This window comes from Equus quagga, chromosome 1 (genome assembly GCF_021613505.1).
Source record: "Equus quagga isolate Etosha38 chromosome 1, UCLA_HA_Equagga_1.0, whole genome shotgun sequence".
NCBI classification, from domain to species: domain Eukaryota; kingdom Metazoa; phylum Chordata; class Mammalia; order Perissodactyla; family Equidae; genus Equus; species Equus quagga.
The window spans coordinates 183,331,428-183,358,925 of record NC_060267.1 but is presented as its reverse complement, the minus strand read 5'-3'; the positions used below and the strand labels follow the sequence as shown (position 1 = coordinate 183,358,925).

The 27,498-nt window shown below is 41.7% G+C and overlaps 2 protein-coding genes across 25 annotated transcripts in view; one reads left to right on the top strand and one right to left on the bottom strand.

The window, feature by feature from the left end:
• MBNL1 (muscleblind like splicing regulator 1) overlaps positions 1 to 1,693 on the bottom strand; it is a 169,532-nt gene extending 167,839 nt beyond the window's left edge. For 4 of the 18 annotated variants that reach the window (XR_006889402.1, XR_006889403.1, XM_046667026.1 and 1 more), the window contains exon 1: positions 1,540 to 1,683. Coding sequence is in view for 1 of the 18 variants with exons in the window: in XM_046667044.1 (XP_046523000.1) it covers positions 1,540 to 1,548 (9 nt within the window). In the remaining 17 variants the exon portion in view is untranslated. Of the gene's footprint in view, positions 1 to 907; positions 927 to 1,261; positions 1,442 to 1,539 lie in introns of those variants that run through there. The other 14 variants (XM_046666921.1, XM_046667018.1, XM_046667034.1 and 11 more) reach the window with 10 other exon arrangements.
• On the top strand, positions 960 to 25,741 carry LOC124242261 (uncharacterized). Of its 7 annotated transcripts, none has more exons than XM_046667145.1 (7): positions 960 to 1,241; positions 9,492 to 9,702; positions 10,906 to 11,026; positions 18,634 to 18,718; positions 21,495 to 21,649; positions 22,606 to 22,663; positions 24,258 to 25,741. In XM_046667145.1, the coding sequence occupies exons 2-7, from the start codon at positions 9,605 to 9,607 to the stop codon at positions 24,284 to 24,286; spliced, it is 546 nt and encodes a 181-aa protein (XP_046523101.1). In that variant the 5' UTR covers positions 960 to 1,241; positions 9,492 to 9,604; the 3' UTR covers positions 24,287 to 25,741. The 7 variants fall into 7 exon arrangements, 4 of the variants coding, with proteins under 4 accessions (XP_046523101.1, XP_046523110.1, XP_046523093.1 ...); XM_046667154.1 differs by lacking the exon at positions 9,492 to 9,702 and adding an exon at positions 2,710 to 2,815; XM_046667137.1 differs by lacking the exon at positions 9,492 to 9,702 and having other exon boundaries at positions 21,495 to 21,640.
• The last annotated feature ends 1,757 nt before the right edge of the window (positions 25,742 to 27,498 follow it).

Genomic DNA, 27,498 nt, shown 5'->3' with positions numbered 1-27,498 from the left:
CAACGGTGTGCTTTCTCCAGCTACAAAATAACTTTATTCAGCGTCTCTCTGGCCATAACTACATCCAAGACCTTCCAAGTACTGGGCTAAATATTCTTAGTATGAATTTTACAATCATTGAATCTTCATTTTAACTTGTCTCCGTGATCTTTTATCTCAATAGCGAGACAAGGAGAAACACCAAGGCTCTCAGGATCCCACAGAGATAACACGGAGTGGATCACTTACGCTGGTATAGAACAGCTATGGACTCAGTACCCCCGGGTATAAACAGACGCCGTGTTCAAACCCAGGAGGGAGGAACACCGCGTCCACGGGTGTAGTATTTCAAAGCGCGTTGCAGAGGGCCTGCAAATCCAAAGGCATTAATGACGACTTCTCTCTCCGTGTATCAATTTGTTTAAGAAATTCCTCCGAGTGTGGCAGAGCCTACCACCCATTTGCTACAGCTTGCGCCTGTGCCGGGGGCCACACGAAGTAAAGGCAGCGGCAGTCGCCTTTCTGGCAGCTTCTCACTGGATCTTAATCCTAGGGAAGTACCCTGCACGGAATCACCCCACAGAACCCCGGCAGCCGCACACCCCGCGTCCCCGGGGAGGCCGTGCACACAAGAGCCCTTCCACAGCACCCCGCCGCCTGCGCGCTGCTGGGACGGCGAGCAGAGCTCCGCCAGGTACCTGCTCGTGTTACAGGCTCTGGAATCAAAGTATTCTCACATGACACATCACTGCCAATAACAGATTCCGGCTCCATTAAAAAAAAAAAAAAGTGGTGGGGGGGGCTACATATTTGTCCTGCTTTTGTCTAAAACCCAGAACCCAAGTACTAACACTTTTCCTTCTCAATCTTTCATGAAAGCAATTCAATCAAGCTACTGCGGCTCCACCCAGAGAGCGTCTATACTTACTTTTCTTACAGTTTTTGAGTGACGCACTACAAAACGATGGGGGAAAAAAAAAGGAGCCCTCTGGTCTCACGCAGGGCGTCTTCCGCCCTGTAAACTTGGCAAAAGGCGAACTGGACTGAAATCCAGCACTCTCCATATAAGGAAGCCCAGCTAAACATGTCATGCGTAATTTACGGGTAGCAGGCAGAGAATTAACCTTTGCGTGCACATCTTTGGCCCCGGCGAAAACCGGGCTGGATGGCAGCCCCGGGGACGGGGACGCGGGGTCTCCCGGGAGAAACCGGGGCTCCCATCCCATGGGCTCGCATCCGCCCCCGACAAAGGTCATTAAGTTGTAAGTACTCTTCCACGCACCTGTTTCTTTCATCTCCCCCCTCTTTCTCTCTCTTCCTCCCAGGCTGCCACCCTGGACGCTGGCTGTGCGCTCTCAGTGTCCGCAGAGCCCGGGGAGGCTGCAGCTGCCACCTCCCGCCTCCCTGCAGTTGGCGACGCCGCGCGCCGGGGCCGCGCCGTGGCGAGCCCGCCCGCGCCCGAGCGGCGGCCCGGCCCCACTTCCTCCCGGCGCTGGACAGCCCGCGGGGCGCAGACAATGCGGGGCGGCGGGCAGCGCCGGGACGGGCCGGGAAACTCACCTCTCGCATGTTCAGAGGCGGCCCGACTGCCGGCCGAGCGCCCGCGGCGTGGGGGGAGCCATGGCCCCGGAGGCCCGCGATTCAAATCGGAAGGTGTCGGGCCCGGTCACGGGAGCATGGTGCGCGCCACAACTCGTGCGGCGGCAGGGGGAGGACTGGGCGGCCGCGGCGCGGCCTCCGCTCGCCGAGGCGGTTTCCGCTGCTGTGCGCGGCCCCTCCCCGCCGGCCCAGCCCCCCAGGAAGCCGGGCGCGCTCGGGCCCGGAGCGCGCGGCGCCGGCGGCAAAGCGCAGCTCCCCGCCCGCGCCCTCGCCCGCCGCCGCCGCCGCCTCGCCGCGCAGGGTCCGCGGGGGTGGCCGCAGCCCCTCGGGGTCGGCGCGGCGCGAAAGGAAGCGGGGGCCGGCGCCGGCCGGGCGCATCCCCGCGCCGCGCGGTGGTATCGTCCATCCCGTACGTTCAGCACTGTACCCCGAGGCACGGTGCGAACGGGCGCGCCCCTCCTGCGGCGTGCCGCTGCTGCCCGCGAGCCGGGCGGACAGGAGGCGGCGGGTGGACGGGGCCCGGGGAGCAGGCCGGCGCGGGTGGCCTGAAGGGGAGACCAGATCGGGAGAGAGCAGCGGGATCGCACGGGGCTACTGCGCCTTACAATGCGCCACACGGTTTTTGAACCTGGACGGCCCACAGGCGGGAAAAACACCTGCAGGACTGCCAGTGTGTGTGTCTCTCTCAAGTAGCAGGGTGTCCACGGTTTTGAAATTCCGTAGTAAAACTCATTGTCACACAAGCACAAACACAGACCAGCTTCCCATCTACTTTGTAAATAATACGTGGCATGTAAAATCTCCTTTCCTTCCAACTCGGCATTCTATGATTTATAGAAAGCAAGGCCCCTTCTTCAAAAACAGCATCTCATTTTCTGAAATACTGGAATGTTCCAAGGCAAATAAATCATATTATTGCCGGAGCAAAAGAAACCACAGCCCCAAATCCTAATAGACCGGGTGTTATAAGATGTAACTTGGCTTCACTTTGAATGGAAAGAATCCTGGACTAACGTGATGTGATAAAGTTTTGAAGATTTGGGGATAGAATTTCCTTTGGATTTAAGGAATTTGGGTAATTCGTTCAATGATGATCCTAATTAGGAACAATTGGTTCCATGTTTTGAACAGAATATTGGACAAAACGTTGGATATGGTGTGATGATCTTCCTACAGCTTTGTTGTGTTCAAGAGGGTGGGACCGACTTAAAGAGAAGATGAAAAAACATCGTGAAAGGTGCGAAAGTACAGAAATACTGCCAGAGGCGTTAATAACAGACTTGAGTTCTTGACCCTTGGCTAGATCCACAAAACACTGAGCTAACGATGTGCACTGCTCCCCTCCGGAACTTATACATAAATTAATTAAATGGTGCCAATTCTCAGTGTTAATCATTAAAAAGTACCCAAGCGCACACACAGTTGAAGCAAAGTGAAAGGACACTGATCCTTCCTCAGAGAACAGGAGTGGGCGTTCTCTATCTGCCAATTAGTAGCTACCCCAAGCTATGGGGACTTCCATGCTTCTAATTCAGCATTCATTTCAACGACTGTATCGACTGCATCGAGTGCCTGCTATGCCAGAGATGCAAGAATGGATAAGACAGAGCCCCTACCCTTAAGGCCAATGCCTCTACTAGGGAAGAGACAAATAAAACAATTAATCCTGCCTAAGGGATAAATGCTAAAACGGTGGAGGCAAGCCCAAGGGGGCCCTGAGGAAAATCAGGGAAGGCTTCCTGGAGGAGTTATTTCAATGAGTGCTTGAAAGCTGTGTAGAAATTAGCAAGTTGGAAAGGGAGTTGAGTCCAGGTGGAGTGGAGAAAGGAGCGTGGCAAGTAGGAGGGCCGCCACTCTGCGTGTGAGAGGTGGGGGATGGAGAAGTGTAGGGAGTGGCAGGCAGGAGATGAGCTGAGAGTAGGTCTGTGTTAGTCCAGAGTCTCAACTTTACTCTGAAAAGTGTGATGAACTTGACGAATTTACACAGCAAAGGGATCGGTGGAGTCTGGACTTGTATTCAGAAAGACCCTGTGGCAGCAGCCTGAGGGCGACCGGCAGTGTGGGGTGGAGGCCCGCAGAAGAAGGGTGAATGGGTGTGGACAGACTGGAAGCATGACTCATGGGGGAATGAGGAAGGGAGGAGCCTTGGGAGACTCCAGAGTCCCTGGCTGAACCTACTGGATTGTTTGCTACTTGCCTTTTAATTTCTTCAGTTTGCCTCCCCTTCTCCATGACAATGGACCATGACTTCTGAGCGGGGCCACCTGTGCATCTGCTAGCAGGTTGGTGCCTAGTGGCTTCCATGCCCTCTCAGGGTCCAATGAGCCGAACCGAACTGCTCAGGTCTAATCCCGGTCGTAGGAATTTATTTTCAATTGTTCTCAGACCCTCGCAGACTTCTGAGTTAGAGCTTTGGAGTTCTTTTCTCTTGTGAGTTAGAAAATTCACTATTTGGAGCAACATGGTGAAAAACAGGACTTTGAACCTGTGTATGGTGCAAGAGGGGAAATTATTTTTCCACTTTCACACTGGAGGAGGGGGCGAGTTCTGGTAACAAAAGAGAAATTGAAACTGAGACAAATTTTCTGCTCCACTGAACAGAATACAAAGAAATCCGGGAAAGACACTTGAGTATTAGAAACAGTGGAATAAACATCCTAATAAATCGCAAAGAAGAGGGAAAAATGTTATTTTGCATTAGATAAAGGAAAAAAGGATGGCTAAGAAAACATATGAAACAATGGTCAACCTAGGACATAAAAATGAGCCAAAATAAATGGTCATATAAAAATTCACTGCCACTGGTTTAGCTTAACTTACTATTATTGATAATATTGTAATGTGAATAATGACATTTAAAATTTTGAAGCACTGTAACAAACATGAGATCATATGTTAAAACTATTGAATCATGTCACCAGCTTACAACTACTGGTGGCATTCTAATCACATTTCAAATTGTGGAAATTATTTAAAAAGCATTATAGTAATAAAAGTAAACAGTTCCTCCCTTAGAATGCCAGTGCTATCCCCTCGGTGCCAGGAGAGCATTGTGGCTTCTCCGACTCGTGTGAAGGGCACCTGTAGTCCACTGGTTCACCAGAGAGTGTATCCGTAAGCATAAAAAGAAGGTCATTTGTGGGTGGAGAGGGAAATTATGGAAAACAGTTTCAGATGAAATAAAAGTCCACTTTCAGATAAGCAAAGAATGTTCTCTGCAGGTCCCTGAAATATTTCAGACCATTCCCGTCTTAATTATGCCAGTGAATCCCCATAGAAATACACTTAAGGAATATGGTTTTTAGAGATAATAGCAGCTACCTGCTTTAGCAATAAGGCAGATAAAGGAAATGATAGCATTTATCTTTTTCACTCAAACGGGACTCTTTAAGGCACCTGTGAAAGCGTGTGAGCGTGTGTGTGAATTGTGAGTGTCTTTATTGTTCTACACGCTACATTTATAGCTCAATAAGCTCTTACTGCCTAACAGATGTAATTTTCCTCTTCTGGATAAAAAAAAAATTATCTAAATGAAAATATCCCAAGAAGGTATGCTCTTTAAAAATCAAAATATGAAAAGGTCTTAAATTGCTGACTTAGGAATGCTTCCTTTATTATACCAGGATGGAAAGATCCATTGAAAGATGGTGTTCAAACCAAGATCCACATTCGGGCCCCTTGCACTCTAGTCCATGTTTAAATATAGGTGGTTAAGAGAAGAAGCTGCTGGAAGGCAGTGAAGAGATGGAAACACTCTCCTTGTGTGGAAAATCCACTTTAAGCAGATGCTTTAGACGTATCTCCATTAACTTCCACAGCAGGGGAGGCGCCCTCCTCTCTAGCCTGGATTCAAACTTGTTCAAGTATCTGAATAAGTAAATATACTTGATAGAATTAAATGAATTTAGTTTACCTTCAAGGACCTTAGTATATTTCACATACCAATTAAGTTTTAAAAGTTATACCCAGTATTTAAATATAAATAATATATATATACTATCATATATTGTATGTATATAGCATATTATGTAATATATTTTATATATGTAAAATATATATACCACTTAATGTATAAATCATACAAGTGTGAAAATGTTATATAAAATCAATAAATTTGTGTTAAAATGTTCATTAAGATTTAAGCTGAGTTAAAATATTAACTTGATTCTGCATTTCTTCAATTAAGCTATTTTACTGAAAAGTTGAATCTAAATCTTCAATATAATTATTTTGGATCTGGCAGTAGGGAAATAGAAAGCAATTACATTTCGGAATTAAAAGTTTAGAACCACAGAATTGTAATGGGGGGTGGAACATCAGAGACCCTCCAGCCCTGCTCCCTTGTTAGCCCAGAGAACATCGGCACTGTGGCAGGGCAGAGCCCGCGTCAGTGTCTGCTGACTCTCTCAGGCCATTCGTTTTCACTGTTTTTCTTAAAAACACTGGGGCAACAAGAAGCTGTAATATAGGCGTAAGGGTTCCTCCAGCTGAATGTGAAGATTAGCCATATGAGAGTCCTTGTAGAGTTCTTTCTTCCTTCTTTCCTTTTTTGTTCTTTTCTTATTTCCATTTTTCCATCCTTCCTTCCTTCTTTCCATACAAAAATACTTTTCACACAACGCCTCTATTCATTTCACAAACGTTTACGGGGCGTGGATCGTGCTGAGTCCCGTCCCAGGGACTGCGGTGCAGAAGTGAACAGCAGAGCGCGATCGCTTCCCTCGGAGTTTACAGTCGGCTGCAGGGAGACAGGCACCAAACAAGCAAAGAACAAATATAAAGAAAAAGATAAACAGAGGAGGCAACTTCAGGTGGAGACAAGTGCTATGAAGTAAAAGAAAGCCGGCTGAGGGACTGAGGTGTGTTTTTAACAGGACGGTCAGGGATCAAGGTGGTGGGAGAGAGGCAGAGTCTTCTAGGAAGTTGGCTATCTGGGGGAAGACCATTCAAAGCAGTGGGAAGCGCAGGGCTAGAGTCTTGCTTCCTGAGCTCACGCCAGGGCTGGAAATCCAATGGCGAAGAAAAACCAACAGGACACCTAACCTGAAGGTCTTCATCAAATTAATCACATTCAAAATGTAAAGCTGCAATCAGTGGGGACCATTGAAGCGTTTGGTTGTACTTGAGGTGGGAGGGGAGGTGGGGTTGGCACAGGATCCAGCTTTGCCTTCACAGGTATAACGAGATCACTCTTGGCTGCTAATGGTCTCATCTCAGAAGAGAAGGCAGAAAGTGCATGAAGAGTGGGCCCTGGCCAGGAGGGCAGGGGCAGCCAACCGCCGAAGGCCTGGCGAAGAAAGTGGTTTGGTTGAAGACCCTTAGCTGTGAGATGGAGTAAACATTAGAATCTTACTTCTCAGAGCTGAAGAGGATCCCGCAGACAACTAGCTCCATGCCTTTGAGGAAGTGACATACGTGTGTGAGGAGGTGATGCATTTCGTCCTTAAAGTCAACACGGTAGAGAAAACTCAAAATTACTGAAGATAGAGTACTCCTATAAAAATCAGCAGTTATTCCAATTCCCAGAGATAGTCACTGGTAACATTACAGTTTCTTTCTTTCCGGGGTTTTCTTAACACATTTTTTATGTAGTTGATGTTGTACTATTTATGCAAATTTGTGTTTTATTTTTTCCCACTTAACCTCATAATATAATTTTATACAACAAATGACATCCCCCATGTCATTCATTATCATCCTCGTTTATCACTTGAGGTAATGGAGACTGGAGATTAACCCTTGCCTGAAACCTCATAGCTCGTAATGGGTCAATTCTCCTGCCCCACAGTGTGGTGTCTCACAGCCTGGGTCCCACACCCAGAATTCATATGTCTAACGTGTAATTTATCTCTAAACACTCTACCTGGCATAGATACGTGTCTTCTCATAGGGACTGTCATTAAGGAAAAGAAAATAGACAATAATGGTCCTTTTATAAATAAAAGTTAAAAATAAATATGAAACAGGTAGCCAGAAAGTTAAAGTGGCCATATTGCCTAGGCATGCTTATACTATATAATAGTTATATATTATAATATAATATAATATAGTTACATGAATATCGTGAAACACTATCATCTTATAAAATTGTAGGTTGTGGCTTAGCTCCGAATCCCCTTGTAGTCTTTTAAAAATAGTATCCAGTAGGTCTTACAGTATCTAATAGGTCTTACAGTATAAATGTAACTTATAGTGTAACTATTTTATGTACTATAATCCAAACATTTCTACATGTTAACTCTGTCCATGTAGAGTAAAAGCTGATGAAAAATATAGCCACTGCCTTCTTTGTTCCTAAATGCAAAGAAAGTTTTGCAAATGCCAATAGCAAGGTTGAGTTTTCTCTTCCTAGCTGTCTGCTGTATCTGTCTACTCACTGCATGTTGGAAGTTCCTTCCTTCTGGCTTCTGTGATAGTCCGCATCCCTCTCTCCTTTCGCTCCGTTGTGTGAGGTCTCTCTCTCTGGATCTTTTCTTGGCCCCTCTTATTCCTTCTTCCCTCTCTGTTTCTTGAAATTACTCCAGACCATGTCTCGCAAGATGTCCTAAAGGGACTTTTGAATAGGAACAACTTTTGTCGCATTAATAAATGGCGGGAGCTTCGTATATGCACCTTTTTCTCTCTTCGCCTCTTTGCCGTGTCCAACAGCGTGGGAACTCAGCAGTGCAGACACAAATTAATTCCAATATCTTAACGTAGGCCACAGTATGCTGGCTATTGCTCTTTAATTCATCTAACAAATATTTACTGAACACCAACTATGGACTATGTGCCAAGCGCCGTGATTGGCACTGAGGATATAGAAATTATTAAGACCTCTTCAAGGTGCTCACAGTCTAGTCTATTTGGTGGGGACAGACATGGGGAAAAACCCACATTTGGAAAAGAGTGTAGCAAATAAAACCATTCCATTAAATCCAACAAACCCTGAATGCTCACCATGTGCCCAGCAGATGGCAAGGAGGGTAGGGCTGGGCCCGGCCTTGCTCCTCGCTGACTCCCAAGCAGCTGGCAAAGGGTAACATTGCCTGGCACATATTAAGTGCTTCATGGCAGAAAGAAAGACAGAAAAGTCGTGAAGGGCCGAGCGACTTAGATCACGGTGAACGCTTCTTTTAACAAATCATTGCCCCAGCAGCATGGGGAGAAAGTTTGTTTTTCTTATTTTCATGCTGCCATTATCCTACTAAGTGTGGATTCTAGTTCCCAGACCCTGGGGCTCCCAGACAGCTGGCTTCCTCAGCCTGCCCTCAGGGAATCCCAGGCTGGCCTTGCAACACTCCCCTCTCCCCCAGACCTTCAATAACAAAGCCTCAGCTAGGTGATAGGAGATTATCTGATTAAAGTCATTCGCACCAAGGGGAGAATGAGGCTTAATCCTTCACAAGTGTTTGCTTTGACAAAGGCTAGCTTGTTAACCCTAATAAACTGCTAATTGGTAGAACCAGGAGGGCTCTGGGGAAGGGTCCCTCCTTTCCACTTTCCCAGACTCCCCACCCTGACTTCCTTCCCCTTCTATTCACCCCCCACCCCCCGCCCCGACCCCCGAAATAAAGGAAGAAGGAAAAACTGGTGAATTCAGACACGTTAGAGACTCTCGTTACACACATTATCTCTTTGAACCCTCACAAGAGGCGTATGAGATGGCATTTAGGAGCCCATCCTAGAAATAAGATGAAACTAGGGCAGTGGTTCTTGACTCTGGCTATACTTTGGATCAATAGAGTGCAACCTGGATGAATTTAATCAGAATTTCTGGGAGCGGCACCCAAGCATCAATATTTTTTTGTAAGTTCCTCAGATGATTGCTATGTGCAGCCAAGGTTTCCTACGGCTGAGCTAGAGTTTAGGAAATGAAATTATCCAGAATCAGTGACAGTCCATTGACCTGCCCCATTTTCTCCCTTTGGCAGGTAAAGTTTATTTGGCTCAACAGAAAGAGTATTCTCTACAGGAAGCTCTGTCTCAAACAGAGTTAAGTGTGGGTAAACCGATGCCCATAAGCTTCTAGGATGTGGGAGTCAGGATGAGTTGTCGGGAGCCAAGATGGTGGTGCCCCCTTGTCATGCACCTAGTTGGAATGCTGCCTCTTAGGCAACCAAAATATGTTTCGCTTTATACCAGGTGAGTATTACTGGCCTATGGTCTTAAAAACAAACTAGATGAACAGTCAAGCCCACACAGAGGATAATCCTACATATGCTCATAATGCTTAGGTTGCTATTTACGTAAAATTCTGTACCATTTCTTTCTAAGAAATTGTGATCATGAGTGCCCCTTGAGAATGACATCCGGGCCTCTGAGAGATGGAGTGTCCTGGGGCACGTGCTTTTGGATTTATTTGTATCAGACTATATAGTATATAGTGTACACACACACACACACACACACACACACACACATATCAAGTATATTTTTTGGAGATAAAAACTCTTCTGCAAATTTTAGTATATTTTATAAATTCATTCAACAAAGTAACATAGTTAAAACACAAATGCCAATAAGTTAATAGGGCATTTTTCATTTGAATCTCATTTGCAGGTAATGTGGGGATTTTTTTTTTTTTTTTTTTGAGGAAGATTAGCCCTGAGCTGACATGTGCTGCCAATCCTCCTTTTTGCTGAGGAAGACTGGCCCTGAGCTAACATCCGTGCCCATCTTCCTCCACTTTGTATGTGGGACGCCTATCATGGCAATGGCTTGCCAAGCGGTGCCATGTCCGTGCCTGGGATCCAAACTGGCGAACCCTGGGCGGCTGAAGCGGAACGTGCGCACTTCACGGCTGCGCCACTGGGCCGGCCCTAGAATTCTTAATTTATGGCCTTTGTGAAGGTGCCATCAGTCCAAATGCCCCTCCTGGCCACACCTGGGTGGATCTGAATGCCCGCATTTCTGCCCCAGGCTTAGCAATGAGTAACTGCTGACAGGACCTGGCCCCTTCTGGCCTCCCCAGTAATGAACGCATTTTTAGACAATTTTGAACATTCTTTTCCCTGTCCAAACTTTACCAGCTCATCAGTAACTGCTGCGTTTTCACTCTAAGTCTCTTTGGTCCCGTCCACAAATAGTTGCTGAGCACCTGACATAATTCCAGCCCTTCCTAGAATCCAAGACTATAGGATGGGTGAAACTAGGTCTCAAGCCTCTTGAAACATACAACCCAGCAGGAACAATAGATATGAAAGAGTAAATAATTATAAGCCGCTAAGTAAATAATACAAATTTGCAAAGTGTAATGAAAGAGAAGAACGAGAGTGTGAGCAGGTGAATCTGAACTCAAAGATAGACAGTTATCATCATTTTTACGATCTCCCCTTTTCTTCATAGAATTCAAGTGTCTGGAATTAGAGCCACGGGGGAGCCCTCACAGTACGCAGGGCACACCTCCACACTGCCCGAATTCCTCCTCTTTCGTAAGACAGGATTCTATTACTGGCTGCGTGAATGGGTGAGTTTATTTCTGTAAGACGCCGCATGTCCAGCACACAGCCCCAGAGGCAGAGAGTGAAGAGCTCTGTGACTGATCGTTCCTAATCCACCCGTGCTCTATTCTTTGCTATTTACTTTCATTCATTTCCTGGGTTTAATCTTGTACGACTGTGACATCTAGAGACAAAGCCAGCTTCTCTCTTGTACTTTCGGAGAGTATAGCTTGTCAGCTTTTGAATTAATATACGAAAATCCAATTGTATTATCTTCTGTTTTGTGAAAGTTAAAGGCTCTTTTTTATCTTTGTTCCTGGATGTAAGATTTTTTTTTTCCTCTTCCTGGATATAAAAAGATAATATGTGCTTATTTTAAATAATGTATCAAGTGGCTTTAATAGGAGTTTATTGATTCTGTTCAGGTGCCATTGTAAAGATGTTTATGCGCATTATTCGAGACAAGCAGAGGGGCGGTAGTCTGTAACTCCTACCCACATGCTTACTCCTGCACAGTCTCTTCCTGCTGCAGCTGCACGACTCCCACGTTCCTGAAAAGCACTTTCCCACCTGTCATTTAGTCTTTACACTTAAGTAAAGAAAAAGCTAACTATATAAAAGAGGCTGGCCACTCCAGGCCTCTCTGCTCAGGAAGGCGTTCTATCTAAAGATAGTCTAAATTACATTCTTAGCCAGCACAGTTTTCCCTTGGGGAGGACTTTGAAATCTGTTGATTCGTACAAAGTTCTGGTAGGTCTCTCTTGGAAGAAGCTGTAAACGGTTTGCCAGGGCCCCTAAATCCTGAGAACTCTACATGGGCCCTGGGAGGTGTCCACTTTGTTAGGTTAGACTTCAACTTATAGAAAAAGGCATATTTGACACCAAATATCCAATTTCTATGAAGCAGCCAAAATTAATTATTTGGAAAAGGGAGTGCATGGATGATTCTTGGCACAATCTTGGATATCTTCCTCACTGTGCTGGAAGAAGGAGCCAACTGAAGTAAACCTATTTCCTCTGTGACTAAAGTGCTGGGTGACTAAAGGGAAAACACTGTCTACTGTGGGGCTATTGGCAGCAGGTATACACAGGCCACAGAGGACACATGCTCCAGTTTCCACGGGCAAGAGTCACGGCTGCTGCCGCCTGGCTTTCCTGCCCAGGTTGTGTCTGTTCTCGGCAACAGGGCGTTCCCTCCTCCCACACCAACTTGGAGCAGCGCCCTGAGTGTGCACCACACTTTTGAGAAGAATGAGGGAGTGTTATTTCAGAGGCTGTTGCTCTGCCCATGGCCTTGGCCCCTGTGAAATGAAGACAGTCTTTGGAGTCCGTTCTTAGGCAGAAGCTTCTGGACAATCTCTCCATGTCTCACTTTCCTGGGAATTTAAAATATCTACCTCATAGAATCGCAATGATGAAGGACTATGTGAGAATGAACCTAACCTAGCTCAGGCCTTTGATAAAGTACGGCTGTTGTTATTATTTAAAATGGATAATTATGCGCTTAAAAATCTGGAATATTTTTTAAATAAGCTCATGTTAAACTTCAGGTCTCTTCAAAATATGAGGATCAAAATCAAATTACAACTATGAGAAATGTACAGCTACTTTTCACAAGGTAAAAGACAGAACCTCCTACAGTTTTTTGAACAGACAGGTAGGATGTAATTAAAAGGGAATCCCAAGTGTTCCCTGGAATGATAAACAGGCCCTTTAGAAACATCGCTCTTAATGGGCCAGCACAGCTTTCTTATGTGCAACTTTCCCCGCCCTCTTTACAAGGAAAGACACGGGGAGGGACAAGCCCAGCCAAGCCCGTCATCTACCACTTTAAAGAGGGTATGTGATGCACAGTTGCATGGAAACCATCTCCTCTGGAGCCATATGTGAATTTTTTCTTTTTTCTTTTTTTTTTTTTTTTACCCAGTCAAAGCAGTTGCCACAGGATAAAATTTAGTCGTCTCCTTGCTTTTTTTAAGTAACACAACTCAATGCCTCGCAGACATAGCTTCCCTCTTCTTAGCTTTTACTCCTACCTCCCTGAAAAGTGTTCTCAACTCCATCAGAACAAACATGCTTGGACTCCAAGAGGAGAAAGTAATGATTATGTGTTGCTAAGTACTATTTAGTAACAAACACTTGGGCCACAGGAATGACGACATCACCCAGAGAACAGAACGGGGAACGTTTACTCATCTGAAAGAGATTCTTTTCCAACCTGATGGGCTACCAACCAGAGGAACACAGCCAAATAAGGCAGGAGGAGAGACTCCTTGGCTCTGAAGGAGGCATCTTCAGCATCCAGTTCTGGAGGGCCAGCGCCAGCCCAAGTCCAGTAAATAGAGTCATGCCCCAAGCCCACATGGGCTTTCTACGCTCTTCTTCTGAACCCAGTTCACGTCAGAAAGTGTGTGCTTCTCTTAGTGAAGAAAATCTGCTACTGCACACGCTCAGTAGATCTGCTTCTTGGTTAATGTGCCCACCGATGGAAAACAGCAGGTCAGAGAGCAGCTTCACGTTTCTGGAGTGTTCTCTTATGTTCACTCATTGCAGATATTCACGCATCTGTTCTCTCACACACATGCACTTGGAAATGGCACACCATCTTACACTTTGCAATAATCCGATAATACGGTGAGTCATCATACTCACATATTTATGTGATAGGAGGGACTGCATTGGTCACATAGCACACAAGTCATCTGGACCGATCCACACTTCCCAATACCAGTAGCATAATGGTTTTCCATTTGAGTGTTGTCAGGAGCACTCAAAAGTTAGCTTCTGGCTCCTATGGTATCATGACTGCCTGCCTTGAAGAAATCCTGATTGTGTTTCTCTCCGCCCCACCCACTGTATCCTCCTAGCACACATTCAGTTCGAGGCCACTAGTATATCTTCATTGTTAGTTCTTGACCCAAACCAGCAATAGAAGAAGCCATACTAGTTGTCATTAGCTTCTTAAGTATAGAGGGAGGACATCTGTTCTTGTGGTCCCTAACTAAAAGATCTTGAGTCCGTTTACCCAACAACAACAAAAGGAAGATGTCCTTTTCAGTAAGCTACTTATATTTCCTTCTCAAATTACACTCAACCTCCCAACTCCCCCCCCAAAAGTTGTGTGCAACTAACTCTGGGATTTAAAAGGTAATGACTGGGTCACTTAGATCTCTTGAGATGGTAAAAATAAAAATTTATAATTGTTGTCAAAAATGCAGAGTAAATTACTGCTACCATCAGAGGAACAGGCTGATGCTGTGAGGGTCCCTATCATCACTGGCACTGGGATTTGGCAAGAAAATACAAGGGAACATCTGTTGTTTCTGGAGATAGAGCACGGCCCCTTCTTTAGTCTTTTCTGCTTCATATCCACGCGGAAAACGGGGGTGCCTGAGGACCCCATTACCAGACATCTGTGTACCTATCTTCAATGGCCATGAATAGCGTCAATCATTCTACAGCAATTTCGGTGAAAAATCTTAAATTGACAAGTTTAAATAATATCTGAGCCCTTTTCACTTTCATCAAACCCACAACTATTATGGAAATGAAAAGGCAAGAGAATGTAGTTAATCTCCGAAAGTAAACTCAGTTTATCTGAAATTTATCTAAAGATAATAACTTATCTCCTAAGAAAGCTTTTGATCTATGTGGCAATTCCTGCTTCTCTTCAAACAGTTTTTCCTGGCTTGTGTTAGACACAGATAATGACTGGGCCATTCACTGCACCTCCTCTCCCCAGTCCATGCATGTGCATGTCCTCGCAAATATTTGCTCACAATGCACAACTCCTTTCCATGGCCAACAACCTGGGTGACTTGGGCCCTCCATCAGCCAAGCTCCTGAGCTCCGCCTCCCACCGCTGTCTGAGACCTGGGCTCCCCCTTTCTGCATCTCAGACATACTGGGCTCACTCCTGCCTCTGCTCTTGCCCATCACTCTTCCTGGGCCCCTCTTCCCAGAGTAATGGTCAATATGGCCACTAGCATATCGCCATTTCAGGGAGGCCACCTCAGGAGGCCGGCCAGTAAAGCAGCATCCCTTCTCCTTTTTAAAAGTGTACTTGTTTACTGGTTTACTCTTTGTCTCTCCCCGCTAGACTGAGGTTCAACTCCGAGGGTAGAAACCTAGTCTTACCCATCACTGTTTCCCCAGCACCTACAACAGTGCTCAATGCACAATGCTTGATATATGAATACATGAATAAATGCACTTCAAAATGGAAACAGAGGCTTCTCACAAGAATAAAATCCTCTCTTCACATAACCCACTTCCTGAGAAGAACCGCAAAGTCAAGGTCACAGAATACCTCCAATGGTAGGACCATAGAATAGAAAAAAAGTGGCTCGATATTACAGTTATGTAATGTTAAAATGTTTTTCCAGTTCTCCAAAATGCTCCAAAAATTTATTATCCCAACTCGTTTCCACCTAATGAAAACTTCGATAGTTCAGCTTTAAAGTTGTTTCCTCTAAGGAGCCTTGTGCCATTACTGCACCCAGCAGTGTAACTCTCCATTATTTTGATGTCTCAGGTGACCCTTTATACTTTTTATATTGTGGCTGAAAATCCACTTCTTTTAATATTTCCCCTGCTAGGTTGTAAGATTTCTGAGTCAGGGGCTGTACCATATAATCTATAAATTTCCAACTGTATCCAAACAATGGCTTTGCCTACCTTGCTTCCCAATAAATAAGGAGTAGAGGCAGTTTAGTAACATGATAGAGATCCAGCATCAGTTCTATGACCATTATCAAGCTACCTCTCTCTCCAAACCTACTTTTTTTTTCCCTGAAATCTGTAAAATGGGAACAATAAGACTTATTTCACGGGGTTGGTAAAATAGTTAATCATGTGAAGTATCTGACATACAATGATATTTAAAAAATGACACTAAAAAATGCAATGGTACTAAAGTACAGTGGTACTGAAAGATATTAAAAATGTAATAATAAAGCTACCATCATCATTTAGGGCCTAATCATCTCAAGAATCAAGTCATATGTTTATAACCTTAAACTTGACATTTTGGGTGAACAAAAGAACCCGCAGTTTTCCTAGAATAGCTTTATAATCCGCTTCAAGACCAAAAATAGAACCAGGAAATAATTACAAAACAGTATGTGAACTATATGAAGCCAGCACAGGCAGATGGTTCATCAGGAAAGGATTCTGGAAGGAGATTGCTCTTCCATCTGGCTTGAGGAAAGCCATGAACCCTAAATGGCAAAGAAGAGCGTTTTTCTGGGTGGCGAGTGCAGGGCAGAGGGGGCGAAGGGTGAGGCAAACAGTGCGAGTGCTTGCCCCTCAGGATTCTACGAGGTTGGCGGCAGCCTCCGTGAAGTCAGCTCTTGCTAGCTGCAAGGAGAAGAGCCAACACAGAAGGAAAGAGAACTTCTTGGTCTATTCGTTGTCTCCAGGGACCATTTTCTTGTTTCAGTTCCTCCCACTCAACGTTAACAGAAGTGTCCCCACCTGACAATTGCATGGCAGTTTAGAACCCTACCACAGCCAGGCCCTCCAGATGACCTTGGGGGGCAGCTGTTATTTTCTATGATGCCTGTTTTATTTGTACACGAGGCTCAGAAATGTTGAGGGCTTTTGCTTAATCATCTTTTGAGTACCTACTACATTCGAAGCACTGTTCTAGATTCCGAGGATGGAGCATGAACAAAATAGACCCAATCCCTGTCCTCATGGAACTTACGTTCTAGTAGGAGGAACAGACAATCAATAATTGAATAGAGAAATAGAGATGAAAACTTTATGTAGTATTAAGTGCTGTCACGAAAATTAAAATGGGGTAAAAGGAGAAAGAGTGATGGGATACGGGCACTCCATAAAATACATGGTTGGTCACAGAAGGCATCCTTTTGGAGGAACATTTGAGTGGAGATCTGAGTAAAGAAGGATTGTGTCACAGTGACATGTGTGGGAAGAACATGCCAGGAAAAGAGAGGGAAGAGCCTGTGCAAAGTCCCTGAGTCAGGAATGTGGTTAGGATACCCTAGGGGCAAGAGGAGGAGTGGAGCCAGAGCGTGGAGAACGCAGGGATGAGACGTTGGACAGGAGAGAGGAGGTGCAGGCGGAGGCCAACAATATGAGCTACTGTGAGGAGCTTGGGTTTTGTTCCAATGAAAATGGGAAATCATTGAAGAATTTTGAGCAGGGAGTCACATGATCTGATTTATATTTTAAAATATCATGTTGGCAAGGCTGCAAGAGTGGAAAAAGAAAAATTTCTCAGGAGGCTACAATCAGAACAGAGATGTCTAGAACAGAGATGACAGTGTCTCACACTGTGCTCAAGATGGTGGAGGGGTGAGCCCGGTCAGAGTTGGGATATATTTTGGAAAAATATATTGACAGAATTGCTGATAAGTAGGATGTGGGTGAGGGAAAAAAAGAAATCAGTGATGCTTTTGACCTAGGTAACTGGGTGTAAGATGGCGCCATGTACTGACCAGAGAAGATTGGGGATGGAGCAGAGAAGTGCAGGCATTGAGGAGTTTTATTCTGGACATGTTGAGTTTGAAATGCCTGTTGACATCTGGGTGAAGAGGTTTAATGATCACTTTGAGATATGACTCCGGAAGTTGACATTAAGTTAAGGAGGTACAGATTTTTTTTTAAATGTAAAGTTTATGGGACTAGATATCTGGAGAGAGAAAAGAAATAACTTATCCAAAACCCACACTCAGAAAGCGACAGAATGGAAACTGAAAATGAATCTTTTGACACCGATCCACTTTCTCTTGCTACCACAAATATTAAAATTATTCATAATTCTGAGTACTAGACTAGAATATGGGGATATGCTGAGGCAAGAACATTCTAGAATCATTTATATAAAAGGGTGAGACTTTCTCCCAGTGCTGATGGACTACAAATTCATGGTTGCTTCTTTTTTATCTAATTATTTTTCTGTAAATGTGATAATGTATGCACATTTAACTTAAAAAGAAAACCCTCTGGAATAATAAATTCATAAGATTGACCAAGTGCCACAGATATCTACTTTCTTCCCTGAAATTGTCACTTTTTGGAATACCCAAGAGGATAAATGACTTAATGTAGATTGAATAGAACAGAAACAAAGGTAGAAGTTGAACCAATAACTCAAACAAGTATTTCTGAATTGTATCATCATGTTTGAATTAGGATGTAATAGGATTTTAAATACAAATGGCTGGGGCAAGTAGCCCTTGATCTTCATGGCTTAGAGGGAAAAAAAAGATTAAAAGTAAATCAATTCAAAAAATAAAATTAAACCAATAGGAATGCAAAGGGAAAAAATCCTAAAGCTGGAAACAAACTGAAACAAATGAACTTAATTGTACTTGAAATGAATGCTATGATACCTTTGAATGGAAAGAGAGAAGAAGGAGAGATGACGGAAGTGGGTGAGAAGAAGAAAGGAAGGAAGGACGGAAGAAGGGAGAATTCATCCAAGTACCTTACAGAGTATTTGGTGGGCTATGGGGGTGTGGGGGAAGAAGTGCACACAAACCCTGCACTCTTTTTCAGTAGATTTGTTTATTGTAATGGTTTGGGTGAAGCAATTCAGAAATTATTTTAGATGTATTATAGAATTGAGCAAATGAGTAAGCATGTTGCTGTTGTTAGGACCCAGGGCTCACACTATGGAAGAAGGAGAACGCAAATATGGAACAGGGGAGGGCAAGAAAGAACCCTGTGGAGATGGATTGGAGTTGGAGGTATCAGATGAACTCATGATGTCCAAAATATATGTGTATGTATATAGATGTTTTTATGTATGCATGCATATGCATTTGTGTAGGCATATTTGTATGTTTGTCTCTCTATATGTGTAGATGCAGTGATATATTCCCGCTGAAAGAGTCAAGAAGCAAAAATACTCCAGTGGCAGTGAGTGTGCCTAACACCAGATCTTAGCCTCTGAGACCATTCCCCACCTTTAAAAGACATGAGAAATGAATGATTCCCGGGGTAGGACAGGCTAGGTACCAAATCAGCCTAGAACATCTTTTTATGCCGGAAAGTAAGAAAGTGCTCACTAATATGGTGTGGGCGTGCCACAAAGACGTAGAAGCCAGAATGAATGAAGGGGCTCCATTGCCAAATGTGGACAATTTGAGCACCAAAGTAATTAAGGCAGTAACAAATTATAAACCATGAAAAGACAGGAATTCAGGGGTTCATACCAGTAATAGATAGGTACATAAAGTAATAATTAAATAAATGGGAGAGCAAGGAGTTCTTCTGCTTACAGTAGGATGCAAAAGACTGACACAAATATGCAGGGAGAGCTGAAACTGGAAAATCATCAATTAGTAACCATTATAGTAAAGATTGCACCAGGTTAGAACATCAATTAATACTAAACCCAAGGGGAAATTTTTCACGAGGAGCCATTATTATAAAATGGAGAAATCAGGCAACACCTTCACTAGGCAACCAAAATTAACATCACCAATTTAGGACTGATGAGCACCGTTTGCCCCCAGATGCGATAGCGTGAGAGGAGCAACATCACCTCTGCAGTGTTCTAGCAGACAATGCATAACCACAATCTAATCACAAGGAAATGGCACACAAATACAAAATGAGGAACGCTCTGTTAAAAAGAAAAAAGAGTTGGTGGATAAACTGTGTTCTTTAAAATTTTCCATTTCATAAAAGACAAAGAAATCATGCAGAAATGTTCCAGATTAAGGGAGGCTAAAGAGACATTGGAACTAAATGTGATACTTGACCCTAGACTGGATCCTTTACTAAAGGGAAAAATATTAGAAAGGGTATTATTAACTAAGTAGCAAAATTGGAATATGGACAAATATGAGATAACAGTATTGTATCTATGTAAATTTATGAAGCAGATAATTGCATGTAACTGTTACATAAGAGACTACCTCTATTTTTAGTAATTACACACTGAAGAAAAGGGCCATGTGGTTCGTAACTTACCCTCAAGTGGTTCAGAAAAAACAACCATGGAGAGACAGAGAAAGATTGAGGGCAAATCACAAAGCAGATGGCGTAGAACATTAAGACTAGGCAAATCTGGGAGTTCATTACATTTCTACAACTTTTTTGAGCTTGGAATTATTTCTAAATTAAAAAATTTAAAAAGTAAATGAAGTATAACCAACGCTTCTAGTGAGCATTGCCATTGTGATCTTATTTTACTCAGAAAGCAGCCAACTTGCATCGAGAATATTTCTGCCTCTCCTCTGATTCAGATCTGCTCACCAGCACAGGAAAAGAATAAAAGCATCTGCTTAAATTTTTTCTTGTGAAAAGTGAAAATAAATGGAACTATGGTATATTTAAAAATTCTACTAATTTTTATTTTTTGAGAATCAGAACAAACGTGATGTTTTTCAAGATCATATTACTACTTACATTGTTTGCAAAGTAAGAAGAATTTTGAGAATGTGATAACCACTACCTACACAAAAAATTAAAAGCTTTTCATGAAATATCTGTAAAGTAGAATAATAAGGACCTGTGACATTTCATACTAGTTCATGGAGAAACACTACTTTCCATGGTTCCAGTATTAAGGAATGGTTTTAAAGCCATTTTTCTTTACATTTGGATTTAAAAATACAAATTTAGTATTTTCCTCAATAATACTGAAAAATTAAAACCTGTGTTCTATACATGCATAGAATAATCAAAAAAACAAAGCTGGAAGGAATTTGGAAAACATCAAATCTAAGTGCCTAATTTTAGTTCACGTAAAATAATAAAAAATATCAATGTCAGGTATGTGTTGGAAATACAACAATAATTATCAAACAACAAATAATTTGCATTTTAAGGATTTAAAAAATTAGGAAACTGTTCTTATTTTTTACAATGCATCTGTGTAAATTAAACTGCATTTAATGTATCTTTTTTAATGGAAATATTCAGAAGTGTAAAAGGACTTGCCTTATTCTTTGTATATGCAGAAGTGATTTCTTGTGGGGAAATGAGATACACATTCTATCCCACAGAGCACATGCATGGCCACAGTGCATACTTTTGTGAATGCAATAATTTCCCCACTTCTTTAGCACATCTTTTTATTAATATAATAAATATGAACATGCTATATGTGGCACTTAGTTAGAAGTCACATCCATTAAAAATAAATAAAAGGTCAACAGATGTAGTTAGATACACATTTGCTTTTAAAAGGCTGGAAGATGCACATTTACTAGACTTAGAGGATTTTTGTTTCTGAATTCAAAACATGCCATTCCTCTTAGTCTGCCCCGAAACCATGATCTTTCTTTCAGGCAACAAACTTTCTTGTCTTTATTTTTGGAAATGGGAAAATGTCTCAAAGAAGAGAAAACAAAACAAACCAACAAAGGTGTCAATGTTTCAAAGTTCTTTTGGAAGTCCAGTCATTTGTGTCAAAAACAAATAGCATCATTGTCTCTAAGTAAAATTATTATTTGAAAGGTGATGTATTTGCCAGGGTGGGATGAGCACTCTCTCTATAATTCTCTTCCACAGGTGGGCTGCTTTGGGAAGTTCGTCCCGTGACAGAGGAGAGGGAGACACCCACTAACCTGAGAGATCAGCTGGATCAGCCCTGGATATCAACAGCCGGCAGACCCCCAGCTGGATCACCCACACGTCACAGAGCCAGCCGCGTCTCAGTAAGACCGGTATAAAGTTTCACAATGCAATGCAGCAGTCATCCACTTTCAACTTTTATTAGACTCGATGAAAATTTATGTCTTAGGTAGTGTGTCACATGAACGTAATCTTAATGAAACATAATAAAATATATGTCTATATTTCAAAAGTCAAAATTTATCTTTTCCAGCAATAAATTATTACAACATGATGTCTAATTTTACTTAAAAAACGTGGATTTGGGGGCAGGCTCTAAATGCTTTTTCTTATGACAGCATGTGAAATAAAAAGCATGGGCAATGTGTCCTGCTGTTCTAATGATGACAAGAATATTCTCTTCAACGATCTGTGTGTCTCACGGAAACTCAGTCAGATAAGCACTAATTTTTTTCTGTAGATATAATTTTCTCAAAGACAGAACAAATCCTAAAATTATTTTCCATAATCTAGAACCAGTTTGTTCGCTCAGAGATTTTAGTAATTCTCAGCAACAACAACATCAACACATCTGTCTTGTCAGCAAGATAGCATTCCCTCTGCTTCTCTGGCCTTTGTTTGCCATTCTGAATTACAGGACTGATCAATTTAGATTGTAATTTCCTTGGGCTATGTTTTCTCTTGGTCTTATCAGTTATTCAGCATAATACCACATTATGTCTAACACACCCACAGCACTTAATAGTTTATGATATCAAAATATCTCATACTTGAAATTCTGGACATTTAAAAAGACTTCCATCATTTTCTTTTTAAAGACAGGGGCATTAAAACAACAAACAACATAATCAAGTTGTAATGGAAATAGTTTTGTTTAATTATCGTGTGACACATAAAGCTGAAGATGCACAATTTTAATGGATTTCTCACAACTCCAAACTTAATTTAAAAATTTTGACCTAGTTAAGGATGTTGAACTTGAGTCAACAGTTCATTTCCTAAATTTATAACACTAACAATGTGTTTTTCTTCTCTCTATAATCAAAAGATAGCTACTCTCGTCACAGAAGCTTGCATAAAAATAGTTTTAAAAGACCATCTTCCAAGTAATGTAATAGAACCAGTATGACAACACCATTTACCAAAATTGATAAAAATTAAATCTGTTAATTGATGGAACAATACATACTTTCTTGTTGGGGGAGCCATGCGATTGATTACTCTAATTTAAAAAAGCGAACCAAGGTAAGTAAGTTTTAAATTTATTATTTGAACATACATAGTATATATATTTCTTGGGATATTTCCTTACGAGTCCCACACAGCAAACGCGTGATGTGTGCCGCCTTCTCAAATGAGTAAGTTATAGAAGGGCTAGTAGCAAGTTACCCAAACGTCCATATATACAACCGGACTTGTTCACTTACTGCATTTTTCTTTTTAAGATGTATTGAACTCTGTCGTGTTTTTACCAACATATATAAAAACCAACTGCTTTTAAAAGGATGATTTAAAAATCGCTGTATAATGAATACAATTGTATTAAATAGTTAATATATATAAACATTACTCTAGATTGGCACAAACAAAAACAAATTTCTGCTGGATTTAGATTACTTTAGAATTTCCTAATGAGATCAGTTTCAACTTAGTTGGATCTCCGATTTGAATCCAAACGGTCTTACTTTGTTGTAGTTCTCACTCCATTTTTAAGCGTCATAACCGCAAATTAGTCTTAAGACAAACACGAATTTCCGTAATTAGATTCACTTATGTTTAGATTTTTAAAGCATACCATCTACACTACAAATTGCTTTTTCTAAAGTATTTAAATATTATCATGATGTGATGATATGAAAAATAACTGAAATGTCACATTTTAAATAATACAACATATTTTCAGTGGATAAAAATAAATACAAGAATATCTTTTTCTTGGAAAATGTCCAACTAATAATATGCGACATTAAAGACTGATATATGTGGAAGAATTTAGAAATGTTAAGAATTTACTGAGGCTAGGGGAAGAAAAAAATTCTCAAAGTTTATTATACAAAAATTCTTTTAGCACTAAATTGTGTATAAAATTATGAAAAAAGAAAACGTTTTACTTTGTGGTTAAAATAATTTAAGATCAATAAGAACCTTAAAATTTTCCGGCTTTCTTAAAAGTTGCATGTGAAGTTGAAACTTTCTGAATTTAGTAAACTTTTTCGTTTAAAGTATTGACTACTGCTTGAGAGAGGTGTCAGCTTTATCTAACCTACTTTGTACTCCACCAGCATTTAAACCGTTGTTGTATAAACAGCAATCCAAATAATAAAATGAAAAGTAGCAAGTAAGTCTTTCTTCTTACCTCTCTGTCTTATTTATAGTTGCTTGTGAAGCTGCATAAATAGTTGAGCTAAACTAACGGCAACTCCAAGAGCTCTCTTCTCTTCTCTGGTCACATTTTTTTCCCTCTGCAAGAGGACAGTGTAGCAAAAGAGGAAGCTGTGAAACACCAGAGTCACTATGCTTTATACGGTCCGTGGAGAGCAGAAAATTATTCACGAAGCTTAGCCTTGGAGTCATGATAATAGGCTATAATTTGTGTATGTGCATCTATAATTAATGTACACATATATTTATACGTGTAAGCAATTTTAGAAAAGTTAAGTTATAGAAATCTATACTTGATTAAGAAATGTTCATTTACAGAAGGAGACACCTCCTGTGTGGCTAAATGATAATCAGAGAAAAACAGAAAACACTGATCTACGCAGAAGAAGACTGTCAAGCTGACACATGAGGGATAAACTGACTTTCATAAGGCTAATTAATTTAAAGTCTTTGGAGTATGATCTAAATACTAATCCGATTGCAGACATCTTGTAAAAAGAAAAAAAAAAACTTCAGTAAACGGGCATTTTCCTGGAATCTGGGTAGTGGTTTTTTACCTACAAGTCTTGAACTTCCTTTCTCATGAAGAGTTGCCTGCTACATACAGATAAAGCATTGCAAAACCGAAACTGTCGCTTATCCACGAGATATGGCCTCTCTCAACTTCAGCCGCAAGAATAAAAACAGGTGCAGATCCTGCAATGCTGAACATTTACCAGTTAAGTTTCTAACATGTTGGAGCACTAATTGAAAATATTTACAAAACAGTAGGGACAATGGTTGAAAAAGGACATGAAAGCAGTTGATCAAAGCAAATATTATTGTCAATGCCAAATAAAAGGAAATACTCATATATATACGTATACACACTTATATATATGGTTATATATATATATATACTTCTCCCAGGCTACCGGTTAACAGAAGCAAATTAGCAGCTGCAATTTGTACGTGGCAGTCCCTCCCACCCTCCCCTGCTGGTTGGGGAAGAGGAAAGGTGTGGATTGCAAGAATCACTTAGCAGTTATGCAAACCTCCACACATTGCAAGAACCACTTTCTGGAGTTTAGAAACTATCGTGTTCTCAGGGTATCACAGTCTGCTTTTTATTGAAGCATATTTTCAAAGGGGCAATAAAGAGTAATTAGGGATGATTAAAAATGGAAGCATTTTCCATTTCACTCAAACCCATACTTACTGCGAATTTGCAGGAAGTAAAAGTAAATGAACAAACAATACCAAGAAGGCTGCCTCCACACAAAAAAACAAAACAAACAAAAGAACCACCAGAGTATTCTCAACATAAAATTTTATTTGAATTCTTTAGTGAGACACTTGTAGGAAAATCCTTGAAGAAAAAGTTACCGATGTGATTAATATTGCTTAGACTCTATGTGTTTTGGGAAATGTTAAATGTTATTGTATTGACTATTAGTATAAAACACTAGGTCCTTCTGCTTCCCAAAGACCCAGGCTCACTATCTGAAGGGTGGTGCTCAATGTTGGGCATGATCTTAATGTGCTAGCTTGATACTTGTGTCCCTTTCACCTGGGTTGTGGACGTATGTCTCTGGTTCTGTAACGATCCTTTCCAGGCTGGCGAACATGCTCAAGGTTCCTCTATTTTAAAAAATTCTCCTCTGACTGATCTGCCCCTATTACTTTCCTTTTTGAGAAAGTTGTCATCATTGACTTCCTTCAAGTCCCCATAGCCTTTGTGTGTGGTAGAATATACATAAAATAAAATTGACCGTTTTTGTCATTTTTAAGTGTGCAGTCCAGAGGCATTAAGCACGTTCACATTGTTGTGCAACCATCACCACCATCCGTCTCCGGATCTTATTCATCCCCCTAAACTGAAACTCTGTGCTCATTAAACAATAACTCCCCATTTCTCCTCCCCAACCAGCCCCTGGCGACCACCATTCTACTTTCTGTCTCTATGAATTTGCCTTCTCTAGGGACCTCGTATAAATGGAGTCACAGAATATTTGTCCTTGTGGCTGGCTTATTTCACTTAGGTTCATCGAGGTTGTAGCATGCGTCTGAATTTTAATTTGTATTTACCTGATTGCTATGGAGATTGAACATATTTTAATGTTGTATTCCCTTCATGTTTCCTGTTTGGTAAATTGCCTGCTCCTCCATTCCAGACGTTTGTTTATCGGATATTGTCAACTTCTTATTGGTTTGTAAGGTTAAATTTACCTTGTGTTTCAATGTATTGTATTCATTCTTTTTTTAATGCTCCAGTCATTGGTTACTGTAACTTTTTGAGATGACCCCAATGTTCTTCAATAATATCTTTACCTTCTGGCACAACAAGGAACCCAGGTTCTTTTTATGTTTCCTACCCAGACCTGAACCCGAACTTAGGCGTTTTTCTAAAGGACATTAGTTCCTTTCAGAGACCAGGTTTAAAAGAATTTTTTTTTAGGAAGATTAGCCCTGAGCTAACATCCGTGCGCATCTTCCTCTGCTTTATATGTGGGACGCCTGCCACAGCATGGCTTGATAAGTGGTGCCATGTCCACACCCAGGATCTAAACTGGGGAACGCTGCACCGCCCAAGCAGAGCCGTGAGCTTAACCACTACACCGCCTGGCGGGCCCCTGGGACAGGGCTTTTGAGACCACACTTTAGACCTTAGTGGCACTCATTGCTACTGGGTTATCATTAACATTAGGAATACACTGACTTATCATAAGCATTAGCAGTTAGTCAACAAAATGTTAGCTCTTTTTATATGCCCAGCAGCACATACATGCAAGATAAATTTAAACACGTATTAAAAGTTTATAATGTGTGTTAATATTACATCATATTTTGCATTAAAATAATTTAAGAATAACATATCTGATACCAAAATATCTTCTTTTGAATAAAAATTTGGTCGTATTTTCTTATAAAAGGATAGTTTGATAAGGAAATGTAGGGGCCGCCCAGTGGTGCAGCGATTAAGTGCGCATGTTCTGCTTCACCGGTCCAGGGTTCCCCAGCCCGGATCCCGGGTGCGGACATGGCACCGCTTGGCAAGCCAAGGTGTGGCAGGTGTCCCACATATAAAATAGAGGAAGATGGGCATGGATGTTAGCTCAGGGCCAGTCTTCCTCAGCAAAAAGAGGAGGATTGGCAGCAGATGTTAGCTCAGGGCTAATCTTCCTCAAAACAGACAAACAACAACGACAACAAAAGAAAGGTAATAACATAGTAATTGTCATATCTTGCATTTAGAACTTTGAAAATACCCTTCCAAAGAAATTTCAAAAATCGTGTAGATTGGAAAAATGTACTCAGCTTCCATATTTTCCATTAGTTTCATCCACATTTATCATTATGATTCTCAGTCTCTGTTTCTTTCAATTTTTTTGCTATTATGCACTTATGACTTAAAAGTTAGCAAGCATCTATGCATATATCCCTGAAAACAAATTTCAATTCAAATAAAATAAACATATTCATGCTTTTAGCTACCATTTTTTCCCAAGACATATTTTCATGGCCACTTTGAAACTACTGATGTAGCAATATTTCAATTGCTATCTGCATAGCTCAGTGG

Coding starts and splice junctions, on each gene's coding strand:
- LOC124242261 (XM_046667127.1), top strand. CDS start 1,069: ATGCGTAATTTACGGGTAGCAGGCAGAGAATTAACCTTTGCGTGCACA. Junction 11,027..18,633: donor ATTACTGGCTGCGTGAATGG/GTGAGTTTATTT, acceptor GTTAGGACCCAG/GGCTCACACTATGGAAGAAG. Junction 22,664..24,257: donor TTTAAAAGACCATCTTCCAA/GTAATGTAATAG, acceptor GTTCATTTACAG/AAGGAGACACCTCCTGTGTG.